General features: G+C 45.6%; 2 protein-coding genes and 2 pseudogenes across 2 annotated transcripts; all 4 read left to right on the top strand.

Moving 5' to 3' along the window:
- The first annotated feature begins 62 nt into the window (after nucleotides 1–62).
- On the top strand, nucleotides 63–2410 carry LOC137159671 (disintegrin and metalloproteinase domain-containing protein 20-like; annotated as a pseudogene).
- Nucleotides 2411–4178: 1768 nt separating this feature from the next.
- LOC137159672 (probable G-protein coupled receptor 174) lies at nucleotides 4179–5161 on the top strand (annotated as a pseudogene).
- A 10325-nt stretch (nucleotides 5162–15486) lies between these two features.
- On the top strand, nucleotides 15487–17790 carry LOC137159670 (disintegrin and metalloproteinase domain-containing protein 20-like). The gene has a single exon (XM_067558138.1). It carries the CDS (start codon nucleotides 15487–15489, stop codon nucleotides 17767–17769), a length of 2283 nt encoding a protein of 760 aa, XP_067414239.1. The 3' UTR covers nucleotides 17770–17790.
- Nucleotides 17791–19559: 1769 nt separating this feature from the next.
- On the top strand, nucleotides 19560–20543 carry LOC137159669 (probable G-protein coupled receptor 174). The gene has a single exon (XM_067558137.1). It carries the CDS (start codon nucleotides 19560–19562, stop codon nucleotides 20541–20543), a length of 984 nt encoding a protein of 327 aa, XP_067414238.1.
- Nucleotides 20544–26641: the final 6098 nt, after the last annotated feature.

The following is a 26641-nucleotide window of genomic DNA, read 5'->3' as shown; positions in this document are numbered from 1 at the left end:
CACGGGGTCTCTGCTGCTCTTCCCTGGCGAGGCGGGGCCAGCGGCGAGGAGGAGGCGGTGCCATGGGGGTGGGGGGCGTTGTCTGTCTGGTGCTGCTGGGCTCGGGGAGCCTCCTGGGCGGCGCGGCCGGCTCGAGCCCGCCCGGTGGGCGGGGCGTGGGCGTCGCCTCCTACGCCGTGATCGTGCCGCGGCTGCTGGCGCCCCGCGCCGGCCAGGGCTCGCGGGAGGTCTCCTACCTGCTGGAGGTGGAGGGGCGGGGCCGCGTGGTGCGCCTGATGCAGAAGCGGCTGCTGGTGCCCGAGCACTTCGCCCTTTTCACCTACCGGCCGAGCGGGGCCCTCCAGCGGGACCAGCCCTTCGTGCGCGGCGACTGCTACTACCACGGCTACGTGCAGGGCAGCCCCGCCTCCCTGGCCGCCCTCAGCACCTGCTCGGGCGGGCTGCGCGGCATGCTGCGGACGGGCAGCGGCAGCTACGAGATCGAGCCGGTGCCGGGCTCCGCCACCTTCCAGCACGTGCTGTACCGGCTGGAGGAGGAGGGGGCCGCCGGCCTGCGGTGCGCCTTGACCGACCAGGAGCTGCGGCGCCAGGCAGCCTTGATCCCCGGTCTCCCGGACCTGTCGGCCGTTAAACAGGTGCCCAAGGGCCTGTGGTGGACACACACCCGCTACGTGAAGCTCGCCGTCGTCGTGGCGAACGACCGATTCATCCGGTCAGGCGGAAACGAATCCCGTGTCTTGGAGCAGGTGCTGGACATAGTCAATATAGCCGACTCGGTGTATGATCCTCTGGGCGTTCGCGTGTTCCTGGTGGGGCTGGAGATCTGGACCCAAAACAACCTCATCACACTTAATGATAGCATAAATGTGCTGCTTGGCACTTTTAACAAATGGAGAGAAAAGGAACTGCCTTCTCGGCTGCCGCATGATGCAGGTCACTTAATCACAAACAAAGACTTTGGGATTACACTTGGATTAGCCTTTGTGGGAACAGTGTGTTCTTCTAGGTGGGCGTCAGCCGTTCTTACTTTCAGGGATTTGGGATTGTACTCATTTGCCATCGTCCTTACTCATGAGTTGGGCCATAACCTAGGCATGTTCCATGATGATGGGTACTGTAAATGTAAACGCACTAAGTGCATTATGAATGCATACCACACGGTCACTGATCTGTTCAGTAACTGCAGTTATAACTACTATTTCAATCTAATGTATACACCTGGTGCACAATGCCTGCTTAATTCTCCAGCCCCTGAGGAAGTTTATACACTTAAGTACTGTGGCAACAAGGTGATAGAAAGTGGAGAGCAGTGTGACTGTGGCTCAAAATTTAATTGTGAAAAGGATCCTTGTTGCCAACCCAATTGTACATTGAGTGCAAGTGCAGCTTGTGCTTTTGGAGAATGCTGTCAAGACTGTCAGATACTTCCAGCAGGACAACTATGTAGAAAACGTACAAATGAATGTGACCTTCCTGAATATTGCACTGGGACTTCAGAGTGGTGCCCGAAGGATGTATATGTGCAAGATGGAGCCCCATGCCAGGACAGTGCCTACTGCTATCATGGAAACTGCTCTAGCCACAGTCAACAGTGCAAAATTATTTTTGGTAAAGAAGCAAAGGTTGCTCCACTAGTTTGTTTCAGAGAATTGAATACTCAAGGTGACCGGTTTGGCAATTGTGGTATTTATAGTGGTACTAAATATAAGAAATGTCCAGTAGAAGATATCTTATGTGGTAGGGTCCAATGTGAAAATAGGAGAATAATACCTTCTTTGGAGAACCATAATACCATGCTTCAAACTCCTGTGGATAATAACTGGTGCTGGGGCACAGACTACCATCCTGGGATGGATATAGCTGATATTGGAGCAGTGAGAGATGGCACATCTTGTGGTCCTGAAAAGGTTTGCATTAACATGAGTTGTGTGTCTGTGTCATCCCTGAACTATGACTGTAACATAACCAAGTGTCATAACAGAGGGATATGCAACAGTCATAAAAACTGTCATTGTAATTATGGCTGGGCCCCTCCAGATTGTCAATATAAAGGATACGGAGGGAGCATTGATAGTGGACCGCCTCCACCTGTAAAGTCCCAAATTTATTTTGTAATACCAATATTCCTTGCTGTTGCTGCTGTTCTTGGGATTTGCCTTGGTGTATATTATAAAACTGCACTTATTGGATGGGTAAGAAGGTCAGTGGCCAGATTCCGCCCAACGCATCTGCAGATGCTTCCAGTGAAGGAAAGAGAGTCCCCAGTATCTCACATGAGACAGCAACTGCTACTGAGTCGAAACCTGTGGTGGTGTCCATGCTGGAAGCATGGAATATTATGTAACATTAAAAAACGTATAAACAATATGTTTACCTATTTGAAGAATAAATTCAATCTGTAAGCATTGCTACAGCCTTTTTAAAAATTGTGTCTTGAAGGACTCGGTCTCTACCTAAACTCAGGGAGTTAGGAAAATACTAGGAGTATCTTTGTAGCCCCTTTCATGTCAATGCTTTACCAACATCAACTGTCACAATGCCTTGTGAAGTAGGGAAGTGTCCCCATTTTACTGAAGGTTAACAGTGGTGAAGAAGTCTGAGCAAAGTTACTCTTTAAGAAGAGGAAATGTTTTGAACACTTCCTCTTGTAGTAAAAGTGGGGAAAACATTCCTGCCATTTTATATTCATTCACTGAAGTGACTCATTCAAATAGAGGTGGGGAGCAGGCTTTTCAGTAAGATGCAGGTGTTCATGGAGAGAAAAAGGGACCATAAATCCTAACCAGTTGCAAATAGGCAGGAAAAGAGAGACCATTACTCTAATCAGGAGCAGGTTCTTTAAGGATGGAGTACTCTGGAAATAGGGTTAACAACCCTTTTTCTAGGTCTAGCTTTCCAGTAGTGATCAACATGAGAAGTAGAGACACAAGTGTTACTCGTCCTTGAGCTGAGTTTGTGTGGGGGAAGAGAGAAGGAGCTTATACCTGGTCTCAAGCAACATCCTTTGACAGCTAACAGGCTGTGGAGGGAGAGGGCTCCTAAATTTCCTTGCCCAGAAAAGGTGGCTAATCTGATTAAATGTCACTTGAGAAAGTTCATATCAAAAGCCACTTTCATTGGTAAAATAGTAGTGAGAGGGCCTACCATCAATCAAACGTCCATGTGACCATAAGCCCCTCACTACCCGTCTGTGTCACCGGGAAGTCCTGCCCCATTTGGTCACCTGACATCTGGTCCCTCCTCAGGTTATGACTTCCTGGTGAAGATGGGCACCTGCCCGGATGCGGGGTGGTGCGACCACCCTCCGAGAACACCCCCCAACTGCTCCCCACCAATGGGAGAGGGTTTCGCACCTAGAGCTGGGATTGGTCCCACGAGGGTACAGGGAGGAGCGGGGCACCCTATCCCAAGCGGAGGGGCTTAGGCCGTCCCAGAAAGGAAAGGTGCACCAATGGGGCGGTGCATCCCCCCACCCCCACACCAGAAGTCTCGGGGCCCTTAAAGCGTCTCGTTTTTGAGACCGCGTGGTTCACAGCTTGTGGAACATGGAAGCCTTCACTACCCCTGTGAGGCCTTCGAAGTTTGTTTTGGCTCCAAAGTTCTTGGCCCCCCGGCATAGAAAGCGTTACATTAGCGAGGAGGACACCCCTTTGGCCCAGCCTTTGTTCGACACGCCAGAGCCCGACGAGCCTGACGGCCTCATGCTGTCCATGCCTGTGGAAGAGGACGGGTCGCGGGGGTCACCGGCGGGGCAGGCCAAAGGAAGAAACGGGTTGCAGGTAAAGGAACGAGCAAGATTCCAAAATCAGAATAGAAAACATAGAAACTGAAACCTCAATGTAAAAGTTAAGGCTGAAGGAAATGTCACATGTAGTTTGTACCTCGGGACAACCTGGTCAGCAAGAAGATTCAGAGGAAAAATGTTTTCAAGCCTTGTAAGCAACAACCTTACATAGTTAAATGAACACAAAGGAGACAAAAAAAAAAAAAAACCACACTGTGAGGAGCAAAATAATGCTGGACAGGAAAACCAGGGGATGCAAAGGAACAAGACAAATAAATGTTAAATTTGCATCTTCTCCAATATTTTGAAATCGTTATCTTTCTAGGAAATGTGAAGGTAGCTGGAAATTCTATTGATAACCTAAACGTCTCATTAGAGTTCGCATCTGTGCTAAATGAAAATAAACATGACAACTGACAACTCAATCTGTTACAACAATACTGACGTTAAGTGTTACTATGCAATTACATACACTTTGATTCTGGCCCCTGGATTAATAGGGAACGTTTTAGCTCTGTGGGTCTTTTATGGCTACATGAAAGAAACTAAAAGGGCTGTGATATTTATGATCAATCTAGCCATTGCTGATTTAGCACAAGTTTTATCCCTGCCTCTAAGGATTTTCTATTACATGTCTAGAACATGGCCCTTTGGAGGAGGCATCTGCATGTTGTGTTTCTACCTTAAGTATGTAAACATGTATGCAAGCATCTACTTCTTGGTTTGCATCAGTGTAAGACGATTTTTGTTTCTTATGTACCCCTTTAAGTTCAATGACTGCAAACGCATATATGATGTGTACATCAGTATCGCTGGGTGGATTGTAGTCTGCATTGGCTGTTTGCCTTTTTCTCTTCTAAGATTTAACTATAGTGAGATGAATATCAGTAATAAGTGCTTTGCAGACCTCCCCATAAATGATATTAAACTTTCCAACTCCATTGTGATGATGACCATAGATGAGCTGATTGGGTTTGTAACCCCTCTGCTGATAATTCTTTATTGCTCTTGGAAGACTATCCTATCATTAAAAGAAAAGAATTCCATTCCCCATGACTTTGGAGAGAAAAAAAGGCTTTAAAGATGATCCTCACCTGTGCTGTGGTATTTTTTATTTGCTTTGCACCTTATCGTCTCAGTTTTCCTTTAGATTTCCTTGTTAGATCACATCAGATAAAAAACCCACATGCCCGAAATGTGATTTCAATATTTCATGCAGTGGCTTTGTGTCTTGCCAGTTTGAATTCCAGTGTAGACCCAGTCATATACTGCTTTACTACAGATGAATTCAGAAGACGACTTTCAAGATAAGATTTGCAAGACAGTATCCAGTTACACAACAGAAGTTATGCGAAAAAGCATTCCAGAACTGTGTAATAAGGTAAACTGGTAGGATATTAACATTGCACTTTCTGAAATGATTGAAAAAATGTCAATGTTCAACATCATATTTATGTGGCCCAGCACATCGGGGAAAATTCTGAGGTCCTTTCTCAGGCAAACATCTGTTGATTTCAATGATCATTTGACTGATTAAAAAACTGACAAAGGACTTGAGGCTTTCACCTTTTTCTTGCAAAATTGTTGTGAATATTGAATTTAAACAACGTATTATGTGTATTATAAAAAGAATGGATATGGTGCCCAATCCTGAACTGGCCAAACCAGAATAAAATAGCTTTGTTTATGTGAAACTGATGAGTTTAAGGTTGGGATTTCACTTGTTGAATAGAGGTTAGGCCAGAGTACTAATTCTGCATCCAGCTATTGCTGTACGTAGGACAGGGAGTGTAAAGGATGTGACCTACCACAAACAACCCTCTTGTATCAGCTTTCAGCCACGTGGTATGCAACGTATCAGACGAAATGCATGTAATAAAAACCTGTGGGGGGGAAAAAGTGTTTTTTTTAAAACAAAAACAAAACCAGGAATGTTTGAGGCAAGGGTCTGACTTATCAACACCCACCCCACAGAATTCCAAGAAGTCAGCCAGGGGCTAGAGTTATTGGGTAATAGGTCTGGGGGAGTCTCACTTACAGTAAGGATCAGGCTTGTTAGCTGTAAATAAAAGTATTGAAAAGGGGCTTTGTGACTATCTGTGTTTCTGTAAGATGGCCTGTGTGGGCCTTATGGGTGTGTGTGTGTGTATATAGATATATATATGATAAATGTTTCAAGGTGGCTGCATGTCTTTTAAATACAAATTTTTTTGTGAGAACCCAGCTAGTGTGTCTTTGTGTATTTACAGCAAAAAAAAAAAAAAAAAAAAAAGCTGAAATGCATGTAGGAGGAAAACCCCCCCAAAAACCAGGAATGTTTGAGGCAAGGGTCTGATTTACCAACATCCACAGAATTCCAAGAAGCCAGCCAGGGGCTAGAGTTATTGGGTAATAGGTCTGGGGGAGTTTCACTTACAGTAAGGATCAGGCTTGTTAGCTGTAAATAAAAGTATTGAAAAGGGGCTTTGTGACAATCTGTGTTTCTGTAAGATGGCCTGCGTGGGCCTTCTATATATATATATATATATATATATATATATATATATGATAAATGTTTCAAGGTGGCTGCATGTCTTTTAAATAAAAAACGTTTTTTGTGAGAATCCAGCTATTGTGTCTTTGTGTATTTACAGCAAAAAAGCTGAAATGTGTGTAGTAGAAGAAAAAAAAGCAAAACAACAAAAATTTACATTCTCTATGCCAGTCATCATTTTATATACTTTTGTCAAGTCCCTTCTTAGTCATCTGCTTTCTAAAGTAAACAATTCCGGTGTTTTCAATTCACTTTCTATGCAAGTTTTTCCAGGCCCATAATCATTCTCATTGCTCTTCTCTGAGTTCCCTCTACTTCTACAATATCCTTTCTGAGCGGGTGACCATATGCTATTCCAGATGAGGCACATGATTAATATGATGGCATTATGATTTTTCAGTACTGTTCTCTATCCCCTTGCTCATGCACCCTAACATTTTTTTAGACCACAGCTGCACATTGGGCTGTTTACAGTGATGCCTGGATTCCTTTACTCAGTTGATACAGTTAATTTAGGTCCTTGCTATGTGTATGAGTTGATTATTTCCCCCCTGCAATGCACTTTACTTTGCATTTATCAACACTGAACTTCTTTTACCATTGTGTTGCCCAAACACCTAGCTTGATTAGGTTTCTTTGAAGTCCCTCATAGTCCTCTCTGATCCTAACAAATAACCTTGTGTCATCTGCAAATTTTAGTATGTTACCACTCACCCCTTTCTAGGTCATTGAACAAGACCTAGTATGTAACCTTGAGGTACCTTGATTTTAATCTTTAGCCATGATGAAATCTGACCCACTCAAGCATATTAAGGGGGGGCAACACTGAGAAGCTTCAGAGAGCATCCCTTTCAGTCCACTCTAGCCTTTACAATGGTAGTTGGGACAGGAGGCCTTGTTCTGAGGGAAAAGGAGTGATAAAAAAGGAAAAGGGGGGGGGGGGCTGTAAAGTTGGGGGGTATGGAAATAGGAAATCCTCAGGGCTCTAGCAGTAGTGGGGCGAACCTATTCCCACCTGGCAAAGAACAAGAAAACAAGCAGTTCCATAGCCAGGTCAGTTTTTGGCCCAAGTTTCTAAGAGTGATAACAGACCTATGCTCACCTGCTAGCAAGCCGGTGGTAGAGCAACAGCTATACCAGTACTCATCCTACACTTTATATCATTGCAGGCAAACAGGGCAGTCATTCATAGGGTAATTCCCCAGTGTTACAGTGTAGACAACAGTGTAGACAGCGTTTACTGGGCCATTTATATGTTGCAGTACAGCTTTCAAGCCAAACAACTTCATTGTTTTTGGGTGCTGGCCTTAAAATGTACTGTAATTTGTTTACATTAATACAATACAGAGATTTACATTGTATGACAGGATACAAAAACTGCCAAGAGAAATCCCTGTCTACTGCATATAGACGAACCAAATAGGTGAATAAAAGAGGAATGTGATAAATCTAGACAGGAGAGAGAATATACATTTATTATTATTATTTATTTATTTAACCACACACACAGGCAGGAAAATTAAAATCCATTAATATCCACAAACTACATCCCAAACCATGATGTGAAGTGGACTGTATTCTGTGTTAGTGTGGGTGGAGCTTACTGACAACCACAAAGTATATTGTTTCCATAGTAGTTAATGCATTTTGAAGTGCGAAAATGGGAAAGGAAGATGTGGCAGGCGGAGCGAGGAGGACAAAAATATAAAGTGTAGATAAAATACATGAGCATTTGCTGTGCTATGCAGGATTTATTGCCATAACAGTCTACCCAAACTTGTGACACTACTACACCATCACATAATCTACCTGTGCAGTGCCCCCCTCTTGTGTCTTTCAAATTTGTTCCCATCATTTTTATTAAATGATGAATAATCTTGTTATTCATGTGCCCATCAAGGTGCATAATCACAGCTTGTCCACCTCATGGTACTATTTATGGTTTGTTTCTGGGAGGTGTTGAATACTCATCTCCCCCTGGTTTCAGAGGAGAGGTGAAGATGTTCAGCACTTCTCAGCAGGCTGCAGAATCAGGCCTGAAGTCTGTAACAACTTTTAGTGGTCTTCTCTGGGATCTTCACTGGACTATCTCTTATTCTAAATTTTGGCTCCTTTATTATAGGCAAGGCAAGTAGAACTGCCTATTTTTGAAGTTGTCTGACACTTCCTATTTCAAAACCCTGTTTTCAGCTGCTTATAATTTTGTCCAACTTTAACTGTTTGGACTGTAATTTTCTATGTCAGAGGTCTGCTTTAGGCTGAATTTCTTTGGAAAATTTCAGCCCATAATTCATTACTTTCCAAGAACAAGGTTAGAAGAAAATAGATTTTAGCTACATTAAAAAATTCTGGCAACCCTTTCTTTGAATAGTTATTGCCCCAATGTTAGTAGGGACTTAAAATTGGGCAGGGAGGTGGCCTTTATGTCAGGGCTGTGCCTTTTGCCATCCCCATGGAAATTTGCCAAGTTATAAACTCTTGAAAAATCACAGTTCACACATGCTCATTAGAGACTTGCTAAAGCTTCTTAGCTAGATTCCCCAAAGATTATGTTTGCATTGAGCATGCTCTAGCCCAGGACTTCTAGGAGTTCAACAGGACTTTCCCTGCCACTGCTGCTGTGGGCTGGGCAAGCCTGGTCTGGGCACTGAAACTTGAAAGCAGTGTGACTCTCTCCTATGCTCATTGTTCCCCCTGCTGGCAGCAGGATGGAAACTGCCTGACAAATGCAGAGAAGACAAGAGCTGGATCTGGACAGGGGAAGTGGATTGGGACAAGCCTTGGTGGGGGTAGTAAAGGGAAGCTGGGAGCGGGAAGCTGGGAACAGTAGAGATCAGACTAAGAGCCAGGGTGTGACAAGAGAACTGTGACACAGGGCTTGTCTTCACTTACCTCGGAGATTCGGCAGCAGTCGACCAGAGTTACACAAACTACACAAAAAACTTGCGTGACTTACGTCGACTTCTGTGCTTCTGTTCTGCGCACCATCTTCACGGCATTGCATTGACGGGAACTGCGTTCCCATTGACGCAGCGCTACACCACTTGAGAAGTTGGTCTTAATACGTCGATTTCTGGATCGAACGAGCGAGTCTTCACTGATTGCTCAGTTGATCCAGGTAAGTTGATTTGACGGCGGCGAATTTGCCACCGTCAGTGAAGACATAGCCACAGATGAGAAGCTTAAGGACAGGAGTCTGGCGCTGAGATGGGCTGCTAGAGATCTGTGCAGTGGATCTAACGGTTCCAATCCTGGCGATGAACTGGCGGGTATCAGTATGAATCCACATGATCGAATTACTGAATTTTCAGTTTACTTTTGAAAACACTTAAAGTTACAAAAATATCCCAAACCCTATGTTAAAAGAACACTGAAGTTTGCAAAGTCAAGCACTGGAAAGTTTAGGAAATTCCAGAATTTAGGTTGCTTGTGCAACCCTAATCAGTCACCCATTGTGAATATACATCGAGATACAATATAACATGATTATATTTTTTTCCACAGGACCCGTCTCATTCAGTACACAGGATGGAGCCACTCAAGGGATGGATCAGAGTCATGTAGTGAAGGAGATTTTCTCTATGATCCCTGTTTTATCTGTTGCAGAAGTTGGAAGATGTGTAGTGAATGGGCAGAAGATTGCATCAAAGGGTCATAAAATCTATTTGTGCCTTGTAAGTAACCCACTATGCAAAGTAAATCTCCCAATACAGGAGAAAGAAGCACAAACACTCTGGTTGTTGAATTAGGTTAATTGGATTAACTCTTTTGGGTATGTTTTAAGCCTGTTTCCCCTGCCCCAAAAGTAATTCAACCATTTAATAATAAACTCCAAAATCTGTTTCCAGTACACCAAAGAACAACAGGCTGTTCTCTCCTCTTCAACATTAGTTCTATCACTTGATTAAAGAGCTCATCTAGTTTGAGATTATGTTTGTAAGTGCAACAGAACAAATTCAACCCTGATTGAAAGGAGTTAAGCTAGCAATGAATTTGGCCCAACTACCATCAACATGCCAATTTTATAACTATAGATGTCTCAACAATGCACCCATATTTCCATGGATCCCCTAACTACATATTGAGTATTTAAACCTTCGATTAGCAGACAAAAATCATATGGACAAAAATGATGTCATGTGATCTCAAATATTTTCCACTCTTTCACTGCTATCCAGTCAGAAGTGAACTGATCATCAGTTATTGACAGTGTCACATGCTGATAGCCTAGAGCAGAAAGAGGGAATCTGACACTACACAGTCCATCCAGGCACACCTTAGCCTGTATTAGAGACATTTAAACTTTGTCCATTATTTCGGGCACTTGTCCCTGCTTTTTTGGCTTAGTATCTTGTCAACTACACTGTAAGAGAACTAGGAGACCATGAAGGAGAAAAGAAACTGGAAAATCTGTTTCCTCTCAGAAAGCAGCTAGAGTGATCCACTAAATGATAACAATCTTGAGTAAAGTTAGAGATTTCAACCACAGCTCTGTCCAAAGAAATGAGACACATAAGCCAGTGGCTATTTCTTAGCATCAGATGGTTTTAAAATTCTTTAAGTGAATGGGATGGAATGGTAAGTATGAAGGCTAAAAACATTTAAAAAGTATCTGAGCACTTAATAGAAGGTTGACATCCAGTTACATGGATTCAACCGTGCAGTTATCAAAGCTTTGATCTGTATCCCAGCATTATAACAGGCACAGCAATTTATACCAGACACCGTAAATCTTTTCATGCCATAGGAAACACCCATCTTTCTCAAGAAAGATTAACATGCATAATGTAATGGTATAACCTGACATTCGGGTAAAATCTACTACCAGTACATATATATCATATTGAGCAGCCATTTCATAGGTAATCAAGAGAGTAAGCAAAAAAGGCACTTCCACAGGCAAACGTTAGTGTACCAAGAATTCAATTTTTCATTAAAAAAATTCCTCTTTTTAAATAGAAAACACAATTACAAGAGGACATGAAAAGAAGTGGGCTTTTATAAGGAAATTGCAGAATGCACCTTTTGTGAAATTCAGTCAGAAGCTAACATCCAAAATGGTTGAAGGCTGAAAAAACCCTCTCGGTGCAACTCAAGTCTTTCCACTTGCAGCTTTATAACAGGTTTCTGCTGAGAGAAGAAGCTGTTGCAAGGGGCTTTAAATCCTGCAATGTCACAATCCGACAGTGTTCAAATACAGATGAAGAGGAGCAGGAGTCTCTCTTGCAAATTCTCCACCAGACACTGAATCATCTAGATTTGGAACTGTCCATCCCTTCACTGGAGTCTCATCCATTTCTCTGGGGGCCCTTTAGTGCCAGCACTGTTGGGCATTCTTCACAGTTTCCTTCTCCTCGGGATTTATAGTTTCAGGGGCTGGTTCCGGCTCCTTTTTCATCTGATCCACTTAACATAAAACAAACCATTCAAATATATTATAACTCTGCTTTGAGGGTTTTACATTTCTAATGTTCAGTTCTTCCAAAATTCTTTTCAGGTTGTTTTCAAAAGATAATGGACTTTAAGAGAATAGAAGCCAGTCAGGAGACATTGTACAGGTGACATTCCGGGCCAGAGTCATGGCTGCCTGTTACAGGGATTAGGAGGGGAAGGCATCTTGTATGTCCTCTCTTCTGAGGTCACTGAACACCAGCACAACCTCCTCAAACAGCTCTCGGGGCACCCTAGCTTGCAGCCCTGCTGCAGTGGACCTGGTGCAAAATCACCAGGATGCAGAACCAACTTGGCCATTCCTCTCCTCAAGAGCATCTCCTGTTCTCTCTTCGAGTGATTGCTCATATGCATTCCACTATAGGTGAGTGCGCGCCCCGTGCACGAGTCTTCGGAAGCTTTTTTGCTCCGGGGGGTGGGGTAGAGCCCCTGCAAGGGCCGTCGACGCCGGAGGCATTTGCAGCGGCAAGAGCCCTCATGGCCTTGCCTACGCCTCCATCCCTCCCTCGGCCGAGGGATTCAGGGACCACGTCTCGGGGTAAGCCCGCGCTGGGCTATCCCGGTGGGCAGAGGAGATGGGATTCGGTGTCTCCCCCCAGACGGTCGGGGAGGGGGAAAACGAGAACCCCCCCTCCCAGCTCCGACCACAAGTCGTCGAGCCCCTCCACGCCGCGGCACCGGGGGCGGTCCTGAGGTTCCCGGCGTAGCCACTCCAGCTCTGCACGGCACAGTTCTCGTTCGTCTTCGGGCGCCTGGCACCGACCACGATCCTCGGTGCTGAGAGACATGGTGCTGACAAGAGATCGACGCTCTCGATCTTTGGAGCACAATCCAGTGCGGATCCCGGTGACCCAACTGCAAGCACGGGACCGGTCTAGATCCCCGGCTGAGAGCTTAATACTGGCGCGGGGAGAAAGTCGCAGCAGCGCCAATCATCCAGGGCGGCATGACAAACCTAGCCGCCAGACTAGACCTCGATCCCGGACCCCGAGCCCAACGAGGCGCCCCCCTGGTATCGAGGGAGAGGGACCGGTACCGCTATTCATGGTCCCGAACACGTAGTCCGGCACAATCGTCGGCACTGACGGCACCGCCCACACCACATCGGCGGCCCCAGTCTCTGGCACCCAGGGACAGCTCTCGGTACCGGTATAAGCCTAAGTCACTGTTGCGCTCCCCGACGTGCCATTTGGTACCGAGAGATGCCACGGCACCGCGTCGGCGTTCCCAATCCCCGGATGGGCATCACAGCCGACATTTCTCGAGGTCTCAGACATGTAGCCCGATACGGCCTCATCGGCACCACCACACCTCGAGAACCCACTCACGTAGCCCTGTACGGGCCCCGGCACCAGAGTCCTCGGCACCGGGGATCCCTCCGGTACCGCGCCATAGCCCGGATAGGGGATGTAGCTCTTGCAGTCCTAGGGCTCACGTGGGCAAATGTCGCCGTAAAACCGAGGCACGTCGGAGGTCTTCATCTTCCTCCAGCTACTCTCCTCCCCGCAAGCCCAGCAAGCGCCACAGGGACCGCTCACCACTCTCGCGCAGCCCATCCCTTCAGAAAGGGCGGCGCAAGACGAGCCGACACTCCCTAAACCCGGCTTACACAGGGGCTATCTCATACCCGGTACCGGGACCGCTACCAACTTGGGGGCAAGGACCATGGCAATGGCCCTACTGGGGACCCTGGCCACCACAAATAGCCCAGGGAACAGGGTCTCTACCCTCAATGAGGACCCAACTTCCTCCCCCACCTAAGAGTACACAGGACAATGACCACTCTTCCGACGAAAAGTCGGACCCTATGGAAGGGCCTTCCACGGGTCCCCTGCCACAGTCCTCCTCCTCCTCTCCCCCTGACACGATATCCAGGGACCAGAGGACTCCGCTCCCCGATTTTAAGACACACCAAGAGCTCTTAAAAAGGCTAGCGGAGAACCTAAAGATCGACCTCAAAGAGCTCTCTGAGGAGGAGGACCCTATCTTCGGCATACCGGCCTCAGCAGGCCCATCTAGGGTGGCACTTCCCGTTCATGACCGGGTATTAAAGCTGGTCAGACCTATTTGGGAGACCCCAGCCTCGGTAGCCCCCACATCAAAGACGGCGGAGCGGAAGTACTACGTCCCACAGCAGGGCTTTGAGTACCTCTATAACTACCCAGCCCCGGGCACACTGGTAGTGGACGCTGTTAACCAGCAGGAAAGACAGGGTGGCCAATCAAACACTCCCAAGAACAAGGAGAATAAAAAATTGGACCTTTTTGGGACGAAGGTCTACTCAACTGCCGCACTACAACTTCGCATAGCCAACCATCAGGCCCTCTTGGGGCGATATAACCTAAATCTCTGGTCGTCACTCCAGAGGTTTGCACAGGCCCTACCCCAAGACCTCGCGGTGGATTTTAACACCCTGCTCCAAGAGGGGACAACGGTGGGCGGTACTATGTTACAAACCACCAGTGACACAACAGACGCAGCGGGAAGAGCAATGGCGTCAGGAGTAGTCATGCGTCGATCATCCTGGCTACAGTCCTCAGGCCTTTCGTCCGAGGTTCAGCAGGCAATACAAGACCTGCCCTTCGAGGGCACAGGCCTGTTTTCGGATAAAACGGACGACAAGCTACACGCCTTGAAGGACTCAAGAGCCACACTGAGGTCCTTGGGCCTGTACATGCCTCAAGCCACAAGACACCAGGGCAGACAGCAGCCTCAGAGGCAACAGCAACCTACTCCCAGACTACCCCCTAGACCACTTCAACCTAGGAGAGGGCGTAAGCGGTTTAGACAGCCCAACCGCCGGGACCGCCCAGGCCCTGCCAAGGGCTCTCAACCAGGGCCGCGGAAAAACAATAAGCGCCCCTTTTGATGGGACGCTCGAGGGTGGCACCTCCCCCATTCCCATGGCTCTCGTAGCCGACCTGGATCACACCCTGCCCTTCAGAGACGGGCTGCGGCCGTTCCTCCGAGAGTGGCAGGGCATAACCTCAGACCGCTGGGTGCTAAGTGTAGTGCGGAGAGGTTACGACTTGCAACTTTTGGCCTTCCCGCCAGATTCCCCCCTACCCCATCCCTCTTCAGGGACCCCTCTCACGAGCAACTCCTTCTCCAGGAGGTTCGCTCCCTGCTCCGCCTAGGGGCAGTAGAGGAAGTCCCCCTTACCGAAAGGGGTGTATGTATGCTGGTGTATGGGGCAGCCACTGGGCCAAGTGACACTGAAAAGGACAGCCTGCACCGGAGTTGCACTGGGGATGAGTTTGGTCCAGCAGGTTTGTCAGTGCCATGTCATCTCTTTTTTCTTTAGCCCCTGGGTGCCCTGTGCTGGCAGGAGCACGCTCAAGGCCAGGACTGAGCTGGTGTCCAGGACAGGCGAGGACCCGCCCGTGGTTTGGGAACAGGCTGTTATAGAAAAGCTGTTTAAGGGGCGCGGGTGTTTTGCAGGCGAGAATTGATGCGACCCCGTCTGCGGCCGCCCGTGGCGGGAGGCGGGCTGAGGGGAAGAGGCAAAGGAGACGCGGCGGGGTTGTTGGCAGAGGGGCTAGCGCTGAACCCGGCTCCATCACCCTGCGTGGGAGCAGGCGGGGCTGACCCCTCCCGCCCGCTCGCGCTTTGCCCTCCCCGTGCAAACAGCGCCCGCTGGGTTCTCAACCGTCACAATCGGCCGCACGCGCAGGGGCAGAGGCAGGGGCGGGGCCAGCGGCGAGGAGGAGGCGGTGCCATGGGGGTGGGGGGCGTTGTCTGGCTGGTGCTGCTGGGCTCGGGGAGCCTCCTGGGCGGTGCGGCCGGCTCGAGCCCGCCCGGTGGGCGGGGCCTGGGCGTCGCCTCCTACGCCGTGATCGTGCCGCGGCTGCTGGCGCCCCGCGCCGGGCAGGGCTCGCGGGAGGTCTCCTACCTGCTGGAGGTGGAGGGGCGGGGCCGCGTGGTGCGCCTGATGCAGAAGCGGCTGCTGGTGCCCGAGCACTTCGCCCTTTTCACCTACCGGCCGAGCGGGGCCCTCCAGCGGGACCAGCCCTTCGTGCGCGGCGACTGCTACTACCACGGCTACGTGCAGGGCAGCCCCGCCTCCCTGGCCGCCCTCAGCACCTGCTCGGGCGGGCTGCGCGGCATGCTGCGGACGGGCAGCGGCAGCTACGAGATCGAGCCGGTGCCGGGCTCCGCCACCTTCCAGCACGTGCTGTACCGGCTGGAGGAGGAGGGGGCCGCCGGCCTGCGGTGCGCCTTGACCGACCAGGAGCTGCGGCGCCAGGCAGCCTTGATCCCCGGTCTCCCGGACCTGTCGGCCGTTAAACAGGTGCCCAAGGGCCTGTGGTGGACACACACCCGCTACGTGAAGCTCGCCGTCGTCGTGGCGAACGACCGATTCATCCGGTCAGGCGGAAACGAAACCCAAGTCATGGAGCAGGTGCTGGACATAGTCAATATAGCCGACTCGGTGTACGATCCTCTGGGCGTTCGCGTGTTCCTGGTGGGGCTGGAGATCTGGACCCAAAACAACCTCATCACACTTGATAATAGCATAAGTGTGCTGCTTAGCACTTTTAACAAATGGAGAGAAAAGGAACTGCCTTCTCGGCTGCCGCATGATGCAGGTCACTTAATCACAAACAAAGACTTTGGAATTACACTTGGATTAGCCTATCTGGGAGGTGTGTGTTTTTCTGAGTGGGCATCAGCCGTTCTTACTTTCAGGAATTTGGGGTTGTACTCATTTGCCATCCTTCTTAGTCATGAGTTGGGCCATAACCTAGGCATGAGCCATGATGATCGTTATTGTAAATGTAAACACACTAACTGCATCATGAAGTCATCCCACACAGTCACTGATCTGTTCAGTAACTGCAGTTATAACTACTATTTTAATCTAATGTATACACCTGGTGCACAATGCCTGCTTAATTCTCCAGCCCCTGAGGAAGTTTATACACTTAAGTACTGTGGCAACAAGGTGATAGAAAGTGGAGAGCAGTGTGACTGTGGCTCAAAAGTTAATTGTGAAAAGGATCCTTGTTGCCAACCCAATTGTACACTGAGTGCAAGTGCAGCTTGTGCTTTTGGAGAATGCTGTCAAGACTGTCAGATACTTCCAGCAGGACAACTATGTAGAAAACGTACAAATGAGTGTGACCTTCCTGAATATTGCACTGGGACTTTGGAGTGGTGCCCGAAGGATGTATATGTGCAAGATGGAGCCCCATGCCAGGACAGTGCCTACTGCTATCATGGAAACTGCTCTAGCCACAGTCAACAGTGCAAAATTATTTTTGGTAAAGAAGCAACGGTTGCTCCACTAGATTGTTTTAGAAAAGTGAATACTCAAGGTGACCGGTTTGGCAATTGTGGTATTTATAGTGGTACTAAATATAAGAAATGTCCAGTAGAAGATATCTTGTGTGGTAGGGTCCAATGTGAAAACAGGAGAATAATACCTTCTTTGGAGAACCATAATACCATGCTTCAAACTCCTGTGGATAATAACTGGTGCTGGGGCACAGACTACCATCCTGGGATGGATATAGCTGATATTGGAGCAGTGAGAGATGGCACATCTTGTGGTCCTGAAAAGGTTTGCATTAACATGAGTTGTGTGTCTGTGTCATCCCTGAACTATGACTGTAACATAACCAAGTGTCATAACAGAGGGATATGCAACAGTCATAAAAATTGTCATTGTAATTATGGCTGGGCCCCTCCAGACTGTCAATATAAAGGATACGGAGGGAGCATTGATAGTGGACCGCCTCCACCTGTAAAGCCCCAAATTTATTTTGTAATACCAATATTCCTTGCTGTTGCTGCTGTTCTTGGGATTTGCCTTGGTGTATATTATAAAACTGCACTTATTGGATGGGTAAGAAGGTCGGTGGCCAGATTCCGCCCAACGCATCAAGCAGATGCTTCCAGTGAAGGAAAGAGAGTCCCCAGTATCTCACATGAGACAGCAACTGCTACTGAGTCGAAACCTGTGGTGGTGTCCATGCTGGAAGCATGGAATATTATGTAACATTAAAAAACGTATAAACAATATGTTTACCTATTTGAAGAATAAATTCAATCTGTAAGCATTGCTACAGCCTTTTTAAAAATTCAGGGAGTTAGGAAAATACTAGGAGTATCTTTGTAGCCCCTTTCATGTCAATGCTTTACAAACATCAACTGTCACAATGCCTTGTGAAGTAGGGAAGTGTCCCCATTTTACTGAAGGTTAACAGTGGTGAAGAAGCCTGAGCAAAGTTATTCTTTAAGAAGAGGAAATGTTTTGAACACTTCCACTTGTAGTAAAAGTGGGGAAAACATTCCTGCCATTTTATATTCATTCACTGAAGTGACTCATTCAAATAGAGGTGGGGAGCAGGCTTTTCAGTAAGATGCAGGTGTTCATGGAGAGAAAAAGGGACCATAAATCCTAACCAGTTGCAAATAGGCAGGAAAAGAGAGACCATTACTCTAATCAGGAGCAGGTTCTTTAAGGATGGAGTACTCTGGAAATAGGGTTAACAACCCTTTTTCTAGGTCTAGCTTTCCAGTAGTGATCAATATGAGAAGTAGAGACACAAGTGTTACTCGTCCTTGAGCTGAGTTTGTGTGGGGGAAGAGAGAAGGAGCTTATACCTGGTCTCAAGCAACATCCTTTGACAGCTAACAGGCTGTGGAGGGAGAGGGCTCCTAAATTTCCTTGCCCAGAAAAGGTGGCTAATCTGATTAAATGTCACTTGAGAAAGTTCATATCAAAAGCCACTTTCATTGGTAAAATAGTAGTGAGAGGGCCTACCATCAATCAAACGTCCATGTGACCATAAGCCCCTCACTACCCGTCTGTGTCACCGGGAAGTCCTGCCCCATTTGGTCACCTGACATCCGGTCCCTCCTCAGGTTATAGTGAAGATGGGCACCTGCCCGGATGCGGGGTGGTGCGACCACCCTCCGAGAACACCCCCCAACTGCTCCCCACCAATGGGAGAGGGTTTCGCACCTAGAGCTGGGATTGGTCCCACGAGGGTACAGGGAGGAGCGGGGCACCCTATCCCAAGCGGAGGGGGCTTAGGCCGTCCCAGAAAGGAAAGGTGCACCAATGGGGCGGTGCATCCCCCCATCCCCACCCCGGAAGTCTCGGGGCCCTTAAAGCGTCTCGTTTTTGAGACCGCGTGGTTCACAGCTTGTGGAACATGGAAGCCTTCACTACCCCTGTGAGGCCTTCGAAGTTTGTTTTGGCTCCAAAGTTCTTGGCCCCCCGGCATAGAAAGCGTTACATTAGCGAGGAGGACACCCCTTTGGCCCAGCCTTTGTTCGACACGCCGGAGCCCGACGAGCCTGACGGCCTCATGCTGTCCATGCCTGTGGAAGAGGACGGGTCACGGGGATCACCGGCAGGGCAGGCCAAAGGAAGAAATGGGTTGTAAAGGAACGAGCAAGATTCCAAAATCAGAATAGAAAACATAGAAACTGAAACCTCAATGTAAAAGTTAAGGCTGAAGGAAATGTCACATGTAGTTTGTACCTCGGGACAACCTGGTCAGCAAGAAGATTCAGAGGAAAAATGTTTTCAAGCCTTGTAAGCAACAACCTTACATAGTTAAATGAACACAAAGGAGACAAAAAAAAAAAAAACCACACTGTGAGGAGCAAAATAATGCTGGACAGGAAAACCAGGGGATGCAAAGGAACAAGACAAATAAATGTTAAATTTGCATCTTCTCCAATATTTTGAAATCGTTATCTTTCTAGGAAATGTGAAGGTAGCTGGAAATTCTATTGATAACCTAAACGTCTCATTAGAGTTCGCATCTGTGCTAAATGAAAATAAACATGACAACTGACAACTCAATCTGTTACAACAATACTGACGTTAAGTGTTACTATGCAATTACATACACTTTGATTCTGGCCCCTGGATTAATAGGGAACGTTTTAGCTCTGTGGGTCTTTTATGGCTACATGAAAGAAACTAAAAGGGCTGTGATATTTATGATCAATCTAACCATTGCTGATTTAGCACAAGTTTTACCCCTGCCTCTAAGGATTTTCTATTACATGTCTAGAACATGGCCCTTTGGAGGAGGCGTCTGCATGTTTTGTTTCTACCTTAAGTATGTAAACATGTATGCAAGCATCTACTTCTTGGTTTGCATCAGCGTAAGACGATTTTTGTTTCTTATGTACCCCTTTAAGTTCAATGACTGCAAACGCATATATGATGTGTACATCAGTATCGCTGGGTGGATTGTAGTCTGCATTGGCTGTTTGCCTTTTTCTCTTCTAAGATTTAACTATAGTGAGATGAATATCAGTAATAAGTGCTTTGCAGACCTCCCCATAAATGATATTAAACTTTCCAACTCCATTGTGATGATGACCATAGGTGAGCTGATTGGGTTTGTAACCCCTCTGCTGATAATTCTGTATTGCTCTTGGAAGACTATCCTATCATTAAAAGAAAAGAATTCCATTCCCCATGACTTTGGAGAGAAAAAAAAGGCTTTAAAGATGATCCTCACCTGTGCTGTGGTATTTTTGATTTGCTTTACACCTTATCGTCTCAGTTTTCCTTTAGATTTCCTTGTTAGATCACATCAGATAAAAAACCCACATGCCCGAAATGTGATTTCAATATTTCATGCAGTGGCTTTGTGTCTTGCCAGTTTGAATTCCAGTGTAGACCCAGTCATATACTACTTTACTACAGATGAATTCAGAAGACGACTTTCAAGACAAGATTTGCAAGACAGTATCCAGTTACACAACAGAAGTTATGCGAAAAAGCATTCCAGAACTATGTAATAAGGTAAAGTGGTAGGATATTAACATTGCACTTTCTGAAATGATTGAAAAAATGTCAATGTTCAACATCATATTCATGTGGCCCAGCACATTGGGGAAAATTCTGAGGTCCTTTCTCAGGCAAACATCTGTTGATTTCAATGATCATTTGACTGATTAAAAAACTGACAAAGGACTTGAGGCTTTCACCTTTTTCTTGCAAAATTGTTGTGAATATTGAATTTAAACAACGTATTATGTGTATTATAAAAAGAATGGATATGGTGCCCAATCCTGAACTGGCCAAACCAGAATAAAATAGCTTTGTTTATGTGAAACTGATGAGTTTAAGGTTGGGATTTCACTTGTTGAATAGAGGTTAGGCCAGAGTACTAATTCTGCATCCAGCTATTGCTGTACGTAGGACAGGGAGTGTAAAGGATGTGACCTACCACAAACAATCCTCTTGTATCAGCTTTCAGCCACGTGGTATGCAACGTATCAGACAAAATGCATGTAATAAAAACCTGTGGGGGAGGAAAGTGTTTTTTTTTAAAAAAAACAAAAAACCAGGAATGTTTGAGGCAAGGGTCTGACTTACCAACACCCACCCCACAGAATTCCAAGAAGTCAGCCAGGGGCTAGAGTTATTGGGTAATAGGTCTGGGGGAGTCTCACTTACAGTAAGGATCAGGCTTGTTAGCTGTAAATAAAAGTATTGAAAAGGGGCATTGTGACTATCTGTGTTTCTGTAAGATGGCCTGTGTGGGCCTTATGGGTGTGTGTGTGTGTGTGTGTGTATATAGATATATATATATGATAAATGTTTCAAGGTGGCTGCATGTCTTTTAAATACAAATTTTTTTGTGAGAATCCAGCTAATGTGTCTTTGTGTATTTACAGCAAAAAAAAAAAAAAAAAGCTGAAATGCATGTAGGAGGAAAAACCCCCCAAAAAACAGGAATGTTTGAGGCAAGGGTCTGACTTACCAACATCCACAGAATTCCAAGAAGCCAGCCAGGGGCTAGAGTTATTGGGTAATAGGTCTGGGGGAGTTTCACTTACAGTAAGGATCAGGCTTGTTAGCTGTAAATAAAAGTATTGAAAAGGGGCTTTGTGACAATCTGTGTTTCTGTAAGATGGCCTGCGTGGGCCTTCTATATATATATATGATAAATGTTTCAAGGTGGCTGCATGTCTTTTAAATAAAAAACGTTTTTTTGTGAGAATCCAGCTATTGTGTCTTTGTGTATTTACAGCAAAAAAGCTGAAATGTGTGTAGTAGAAGAAAAAAACCAAAACAACAACAAAAAAACCCAGGAATGCTTGAGACAAGGGCCTGACTCACCAAACCTTTGTTTTCACCAGGGGTTAGAGTTATCAGGTAATAGGTCTGCAGGGCCTTACTTACAGTAAGGGGCGGGGGTAACTGAATGCTATTGGACAGTTTTAAAATAAAGCCTCAGGAATTGGTGGGTCATGACAGTTTTAAAATAGTATATTAACAACAACCAAAATAAAAATCACACACCTTTCATATTTTTAAAAAGCATTTGTTGTAATAACAACCAATGTTATTTGTAGAGTGTGTGCTGTGGTTTTTTATTTTAAGCATTAAAAAAACCCCAAGCCATTCATTGATGTGTGCAAAGGGGTATTATCTATTTTCCCATCACTGGCAGGCCGTTATTTTAAACAATGTTAGTGAAAAATTTATAGGTGTTAGGGTGGCTGGTAAGCCTTTAAGCAACAAACAGTGGGAGGATATAATTGTATGCATTATGTAGTTGTTAATATTCATTTATAGGTGTTATGTAACCAAATAAGGGTCTATGGGGTGCTGTTGGGAATGTATACATTTACATACAATTATGGATAAAAGAATTATAAAGTAACCCCACGTGGAAACATGAAGTTTGTCACAAAGACAGTTTGAGCATGCAGCTGAAGGCTAAAAGGCAGTTAGAATGTGCTGACCGATAAGCATGGTCAGCGAGGTCTGGGGGGGCATTTTCTCTGAAGCTAAAATCAAGATAGTATACTGTCCTATGGCCTCTTTCTTTTGACTGAAGCTGTATTTTTCCATTTTAACAAGGAGCTAGTCTGTGTTTTCTTATACACCCGCGACTCTCCTTGCATACTCCCGGCATGGAGGTGGAAAGAGCAGGCAATAAAGGGTAGCAGGTTTTATTATTTTTAACATATATTATATAATGTTATTTTTTGTTCATGCTATTCTTACTAAGAATGATAGGTGTTTTTATTGCAGTGTGATCTAGTGATTATGGAATCCAACTCTTCAAGCAGCCTTTCATCAGGGCAAGGTAAACCCCCTATTTTAACTATATGGTGGGGGGTGGGGTTAATAGTTTGCAGGGTGTCATACTAACGCAAAGATGCACCTGTGCCTGCTTGTTTGTACCCTGTGCAGGAAGGTAAATATTTGCAATTGTGTTTTATTTTTAAAGTTGTGCAAAAGGTGGTGTTTTTCATGCTTGAATTGATCTATGTTAAGCAGTGTGGGTTTTTTTTGGGTTTTTTTTAAAGAATTTTGCTGTGGGGTAAAGTAATTTGAGGGTTAATAACTGCTTGGAGGAACTTAGTCTGAACATGTGGTGATGTGCTTTAAAAAGCTGGTTTATTTATGTGCTAAAATGGACACTGGAGGTTTTTTTAAAAAAAAGAATTGCCGTATTGGATTGGACAAGAATTCCTTTTGTCTGGTATCCTCCTTTTGACAGTGGCCAGTACTAGATGCTTCAGAGGAAGTAATAAGAACCCTACATTAGGCAAATGTGGGGTAGTCTGGCCCCACCCCACGTTAGGTTTCTGCCTGATCTCTACATTAGAGATGGGCTTAAACCCTGAAGCATGAGATTAAATAATTCATTTTGAATTTGTCTCCTTTTATTAAGTGTCCTTTTGTTCTTGAATTATGAGACAGAGAAAACAGAAGCTTCCAATTTACCTTCTCTATGCCAGTCATCATTTTATATACTTCTGTCAAGTCCCTTCTAGTCATCTGCTTTCTAAAGTAAACAATTCCGGTGTTTTCAATTCACTTTCTATGCAAGTTTTTCCAGGCCCATAATCATTCTCATTGCTCTTCTCTGAGTTCCCTCTACTTCTACAATATCCTTTCTGAGCGGGTGACCATATGCTATTCCAGATGAGGCACATGATTAATATGATGGCATTATGATTTTTCAGTACTGTTCTCTATCCCCTTGCTCATGCACCCTAGCATTTTTTTAGACCACAACTGCACATTGGGCTGTCTACAGTGATGCCTGGATTCCTTTACTCAGTTGATACAGTTAATTTAGGTCCTTGCTATGTGTATGAGTTGATTTTTTCCCCCCTGCAATGCACTTTACATTTATCAACACTGAACTTCTTTTACCATTGTGTTGCCCAAACACCTAGCTTGATTAGGTTTCTTTGAAGTCCCTCATAGTCCTCTCTAATCCTAACAAATAACCTTGTGTCATCTGCAAATTTTAGTATGTTACCACTCACCCCTTTCCAGGTCATTGAACAAGACCTAGTATGTAACCTTGAGGTACCTTGATTTTAATCTTTAGCCATGATGAAATTTGACCCACTCAAGCATATTAAGGGGGGGCAACACTGAGAAGCTTCAGAGAGCATCCCTGTCAGTCCACTCTGGCCTTTACAATGGTAATTGGGACAGGAGGCCTTGTTCTGAGGGAAAAGGAGTGATAAAAAAGGAAATGGGGGGGGGGCTGTAAAGTTGGGGAGTATGGAAATAGGAAATCCTCAGGGCTCTAGCAGTAGTGGGGTGAACCTACTCCCACCTGGCAAAGAACAAGAAAACAAGCAGTTCCATAGCCAGGTCAGTTTTTGGCCCAAGTTTATAAGAGTGATAATTGAGGCCTATGCCTACCTGCCTGCATTGTAGCAGAATCTCACTGCAGAATACAAAACATTTTAGTCATGCACATACATACCTTTTCATGCGATGAAGATCTCTGAAGCCACCTCCTTTTCCATCTCATTACTCCCTTACAATAATTAACCTGAATGTCTATCCTAGAATGCAGAGGCTTTGTTAATTAATTAACCCTTACAAATTTTAGGGAACGATAATGTATTTCAAATCTGGGGGCAAGTCAAAATCTTCTTCAGATGTCTCATTTGCCTGTTAATTTTGTTTTCATTAAGAGGCCAGTCTTTCCTCTGGAGATCTAGCAAGCCGGTGGTAGAGCAACAGCTATACCAGTACTCATCCTACACTTTATATCGTTGCAGGCAAACAGGGCAGTCATTCATAGGGCAATTCCCCAGTGTTACAGTGTAGACAACAGTGTAGACAGCGTTTACTGGGCCATTTATATGTTGCAGTACAGCTTTCAAGCCAAACAACTTCATTGTTTTTGGGTGCTGGCCTTAAAATGTACTGTAATTTGTTTACATTAATACAATACAGAGATTTACATTGTATGACAGGATACAAAAACTGCCAAGAGAAATCCCTGTCTACTGCATATAGACGAACCAAATAGGTGAATAAAAGAGGAATGTGATAAATCTAGACAGGAGAGAGAATATACATTTATTATTATTATTTATTTATTTAACCACACACACAGGCAGGAAAATTAAAATCCATTAATATCCACAAACTACATCCCAAACCATGATGTGAAGTGGACTGTATTCTGTGTTAGTGTGGGTGGAGTTTACTGACAACCACAAAGTATATTGTTTCCATAGTAGTTAATGCATTTTGAAGTGGGAAAATGGGAAAGGAAGATGCGGCAGGCGGAGCGGGGAGGACAAAAATATAAAGTGTAGATAAAATACATGAGCATTTGCTGTGCTATGCAGGATTTATTGCCATAACAGTCTACCCAAACTTGTGACACTATTACACCATCACATAATCTACCTATGCAGTGCTCCCCTCTTGTGTCTTTCAAATTTGTTCCCATCATTTTTATTAAATGATGAATAATCTTGTTATTCATGTGCCCATCAAGGTGCATAATCACAGCTTGTCCACCTCATGGTACTATTTATGGTTTGTTTCTGGGAGGTGTTGAATACTCATCTCCCCCTGGTTTCAGAGGAGAGGTGAAGATGTTCAGCACTTCTCAACAGGCTGCAGAATCGGGCCTGAAGTCTGTAACAACTTTTAGTGGTCTTCTCTGGGATCTTCACTGGACTATCTCTTATTCTAAATTTTGGCTCCTTTATTATAGGCAAGGCAAGTAGAACTGCCTATTTTTGAAGTTGTCTGACACTTCCTATTTCAAAACCCTGTTTTCAGCTGCTTATAATTTTGTCCAACTTTAACTGTTTGGACTGTAATTTTCTATGTCAGAGGTCTGCTTTAGGCTGAATTTCTTTGGAAAATTTCAGCCCATAATTCATTACTTTCCAAGAACAAGGTTAGAAGAAAATAGATTTTAGCTACATTAAAAAATTCTGGCAACCCTTTCTTTGAATAGTTATTGCCCCAATGTTAGTAGGGACTTAAAATTGGGCAGGGAGGTGGCCTTTATGTCAGGGCTGTGCCTTTTGCCATCCCCATGGAAATTTGCCAAGTTATAAACTCTTGAAAAATCACAGTTCACACATGCTCATTAGAGACTTGCTAAAGCTTCTTAGCTAGATTCCCCAAAGATTATGTTTGCATTGAGCATGCTCTAGCCCAGGACTTCTAGGAGTTCAACAGGACTTTCCCTGCCACTGCTGCTGTGGGCTGGGCAAGCCTGGTCTGGGCACTGAAACTTGAAAGCAGTGTGACTCTCTCCTATGCTCATTGTTCCCCCTGTTGGCAACAGGGTGGAAACTGCCTGACAAATGCAGAGAAGACAAGAGCTGGATCTGGACAGGGGAAGTGGATTGGGACAAGCCTCGGTGGGGGTGGTAAAGGGAAGCTGGGAGCGGGAAGCTGGGAACAGTAGAGATCTGACTAAGAGCCAGGGTGTGGCAAGAGAACTGTGACACAGGGCTTGTCTTCACTTACCTCGGAGATTCGGCAGCAGTCGACCAGAGTTACACAAACTACGCAAAAAACGTGCGTGACTTACGTCGACTTCTGTGCTTCTGTTCTGCGCGCCGTCTTCACGGCATTGCATCGACGGGAACCG

Source organism: Emydura macquarii, unplaced genomic scaffold (assembly GCF_026122565.2).
Source record: "Emydura macquarii macquarii isolate MOO-44397 ecotype Brisbane River unplaced genomic scaffold, CSIRO-AGI_Emac_v2 contig_1876, whole genome shotgun sequence".
NCBI lineage: Eukaryota > Metazoa > Chordata > Testudines > Chelidae > Emydura > Emydura macquarii.
The sequence above is the reverse complement of the archived record's forward strand: the minus strand, read 5'-3'. Positions and strand labels throughout refer to the sequence as shown.

Excerpts from the sequence above, each read along its gene's own strand:
- LOC137159670 (XM_067558138.1), top strand. The coding sequence starts at position 15,487 with ATGGGGGTGGGGGGCGTTGTCTGGCTGGTGCTGCTGGGCTCGGGGAGC.
- LOC137159669 (XM_067558137.1), top strand. The coding sequence starts at position 19,560 with ATGAAAATAAACATGACAACTGACAACTCAATCTGTTACAACAATACT.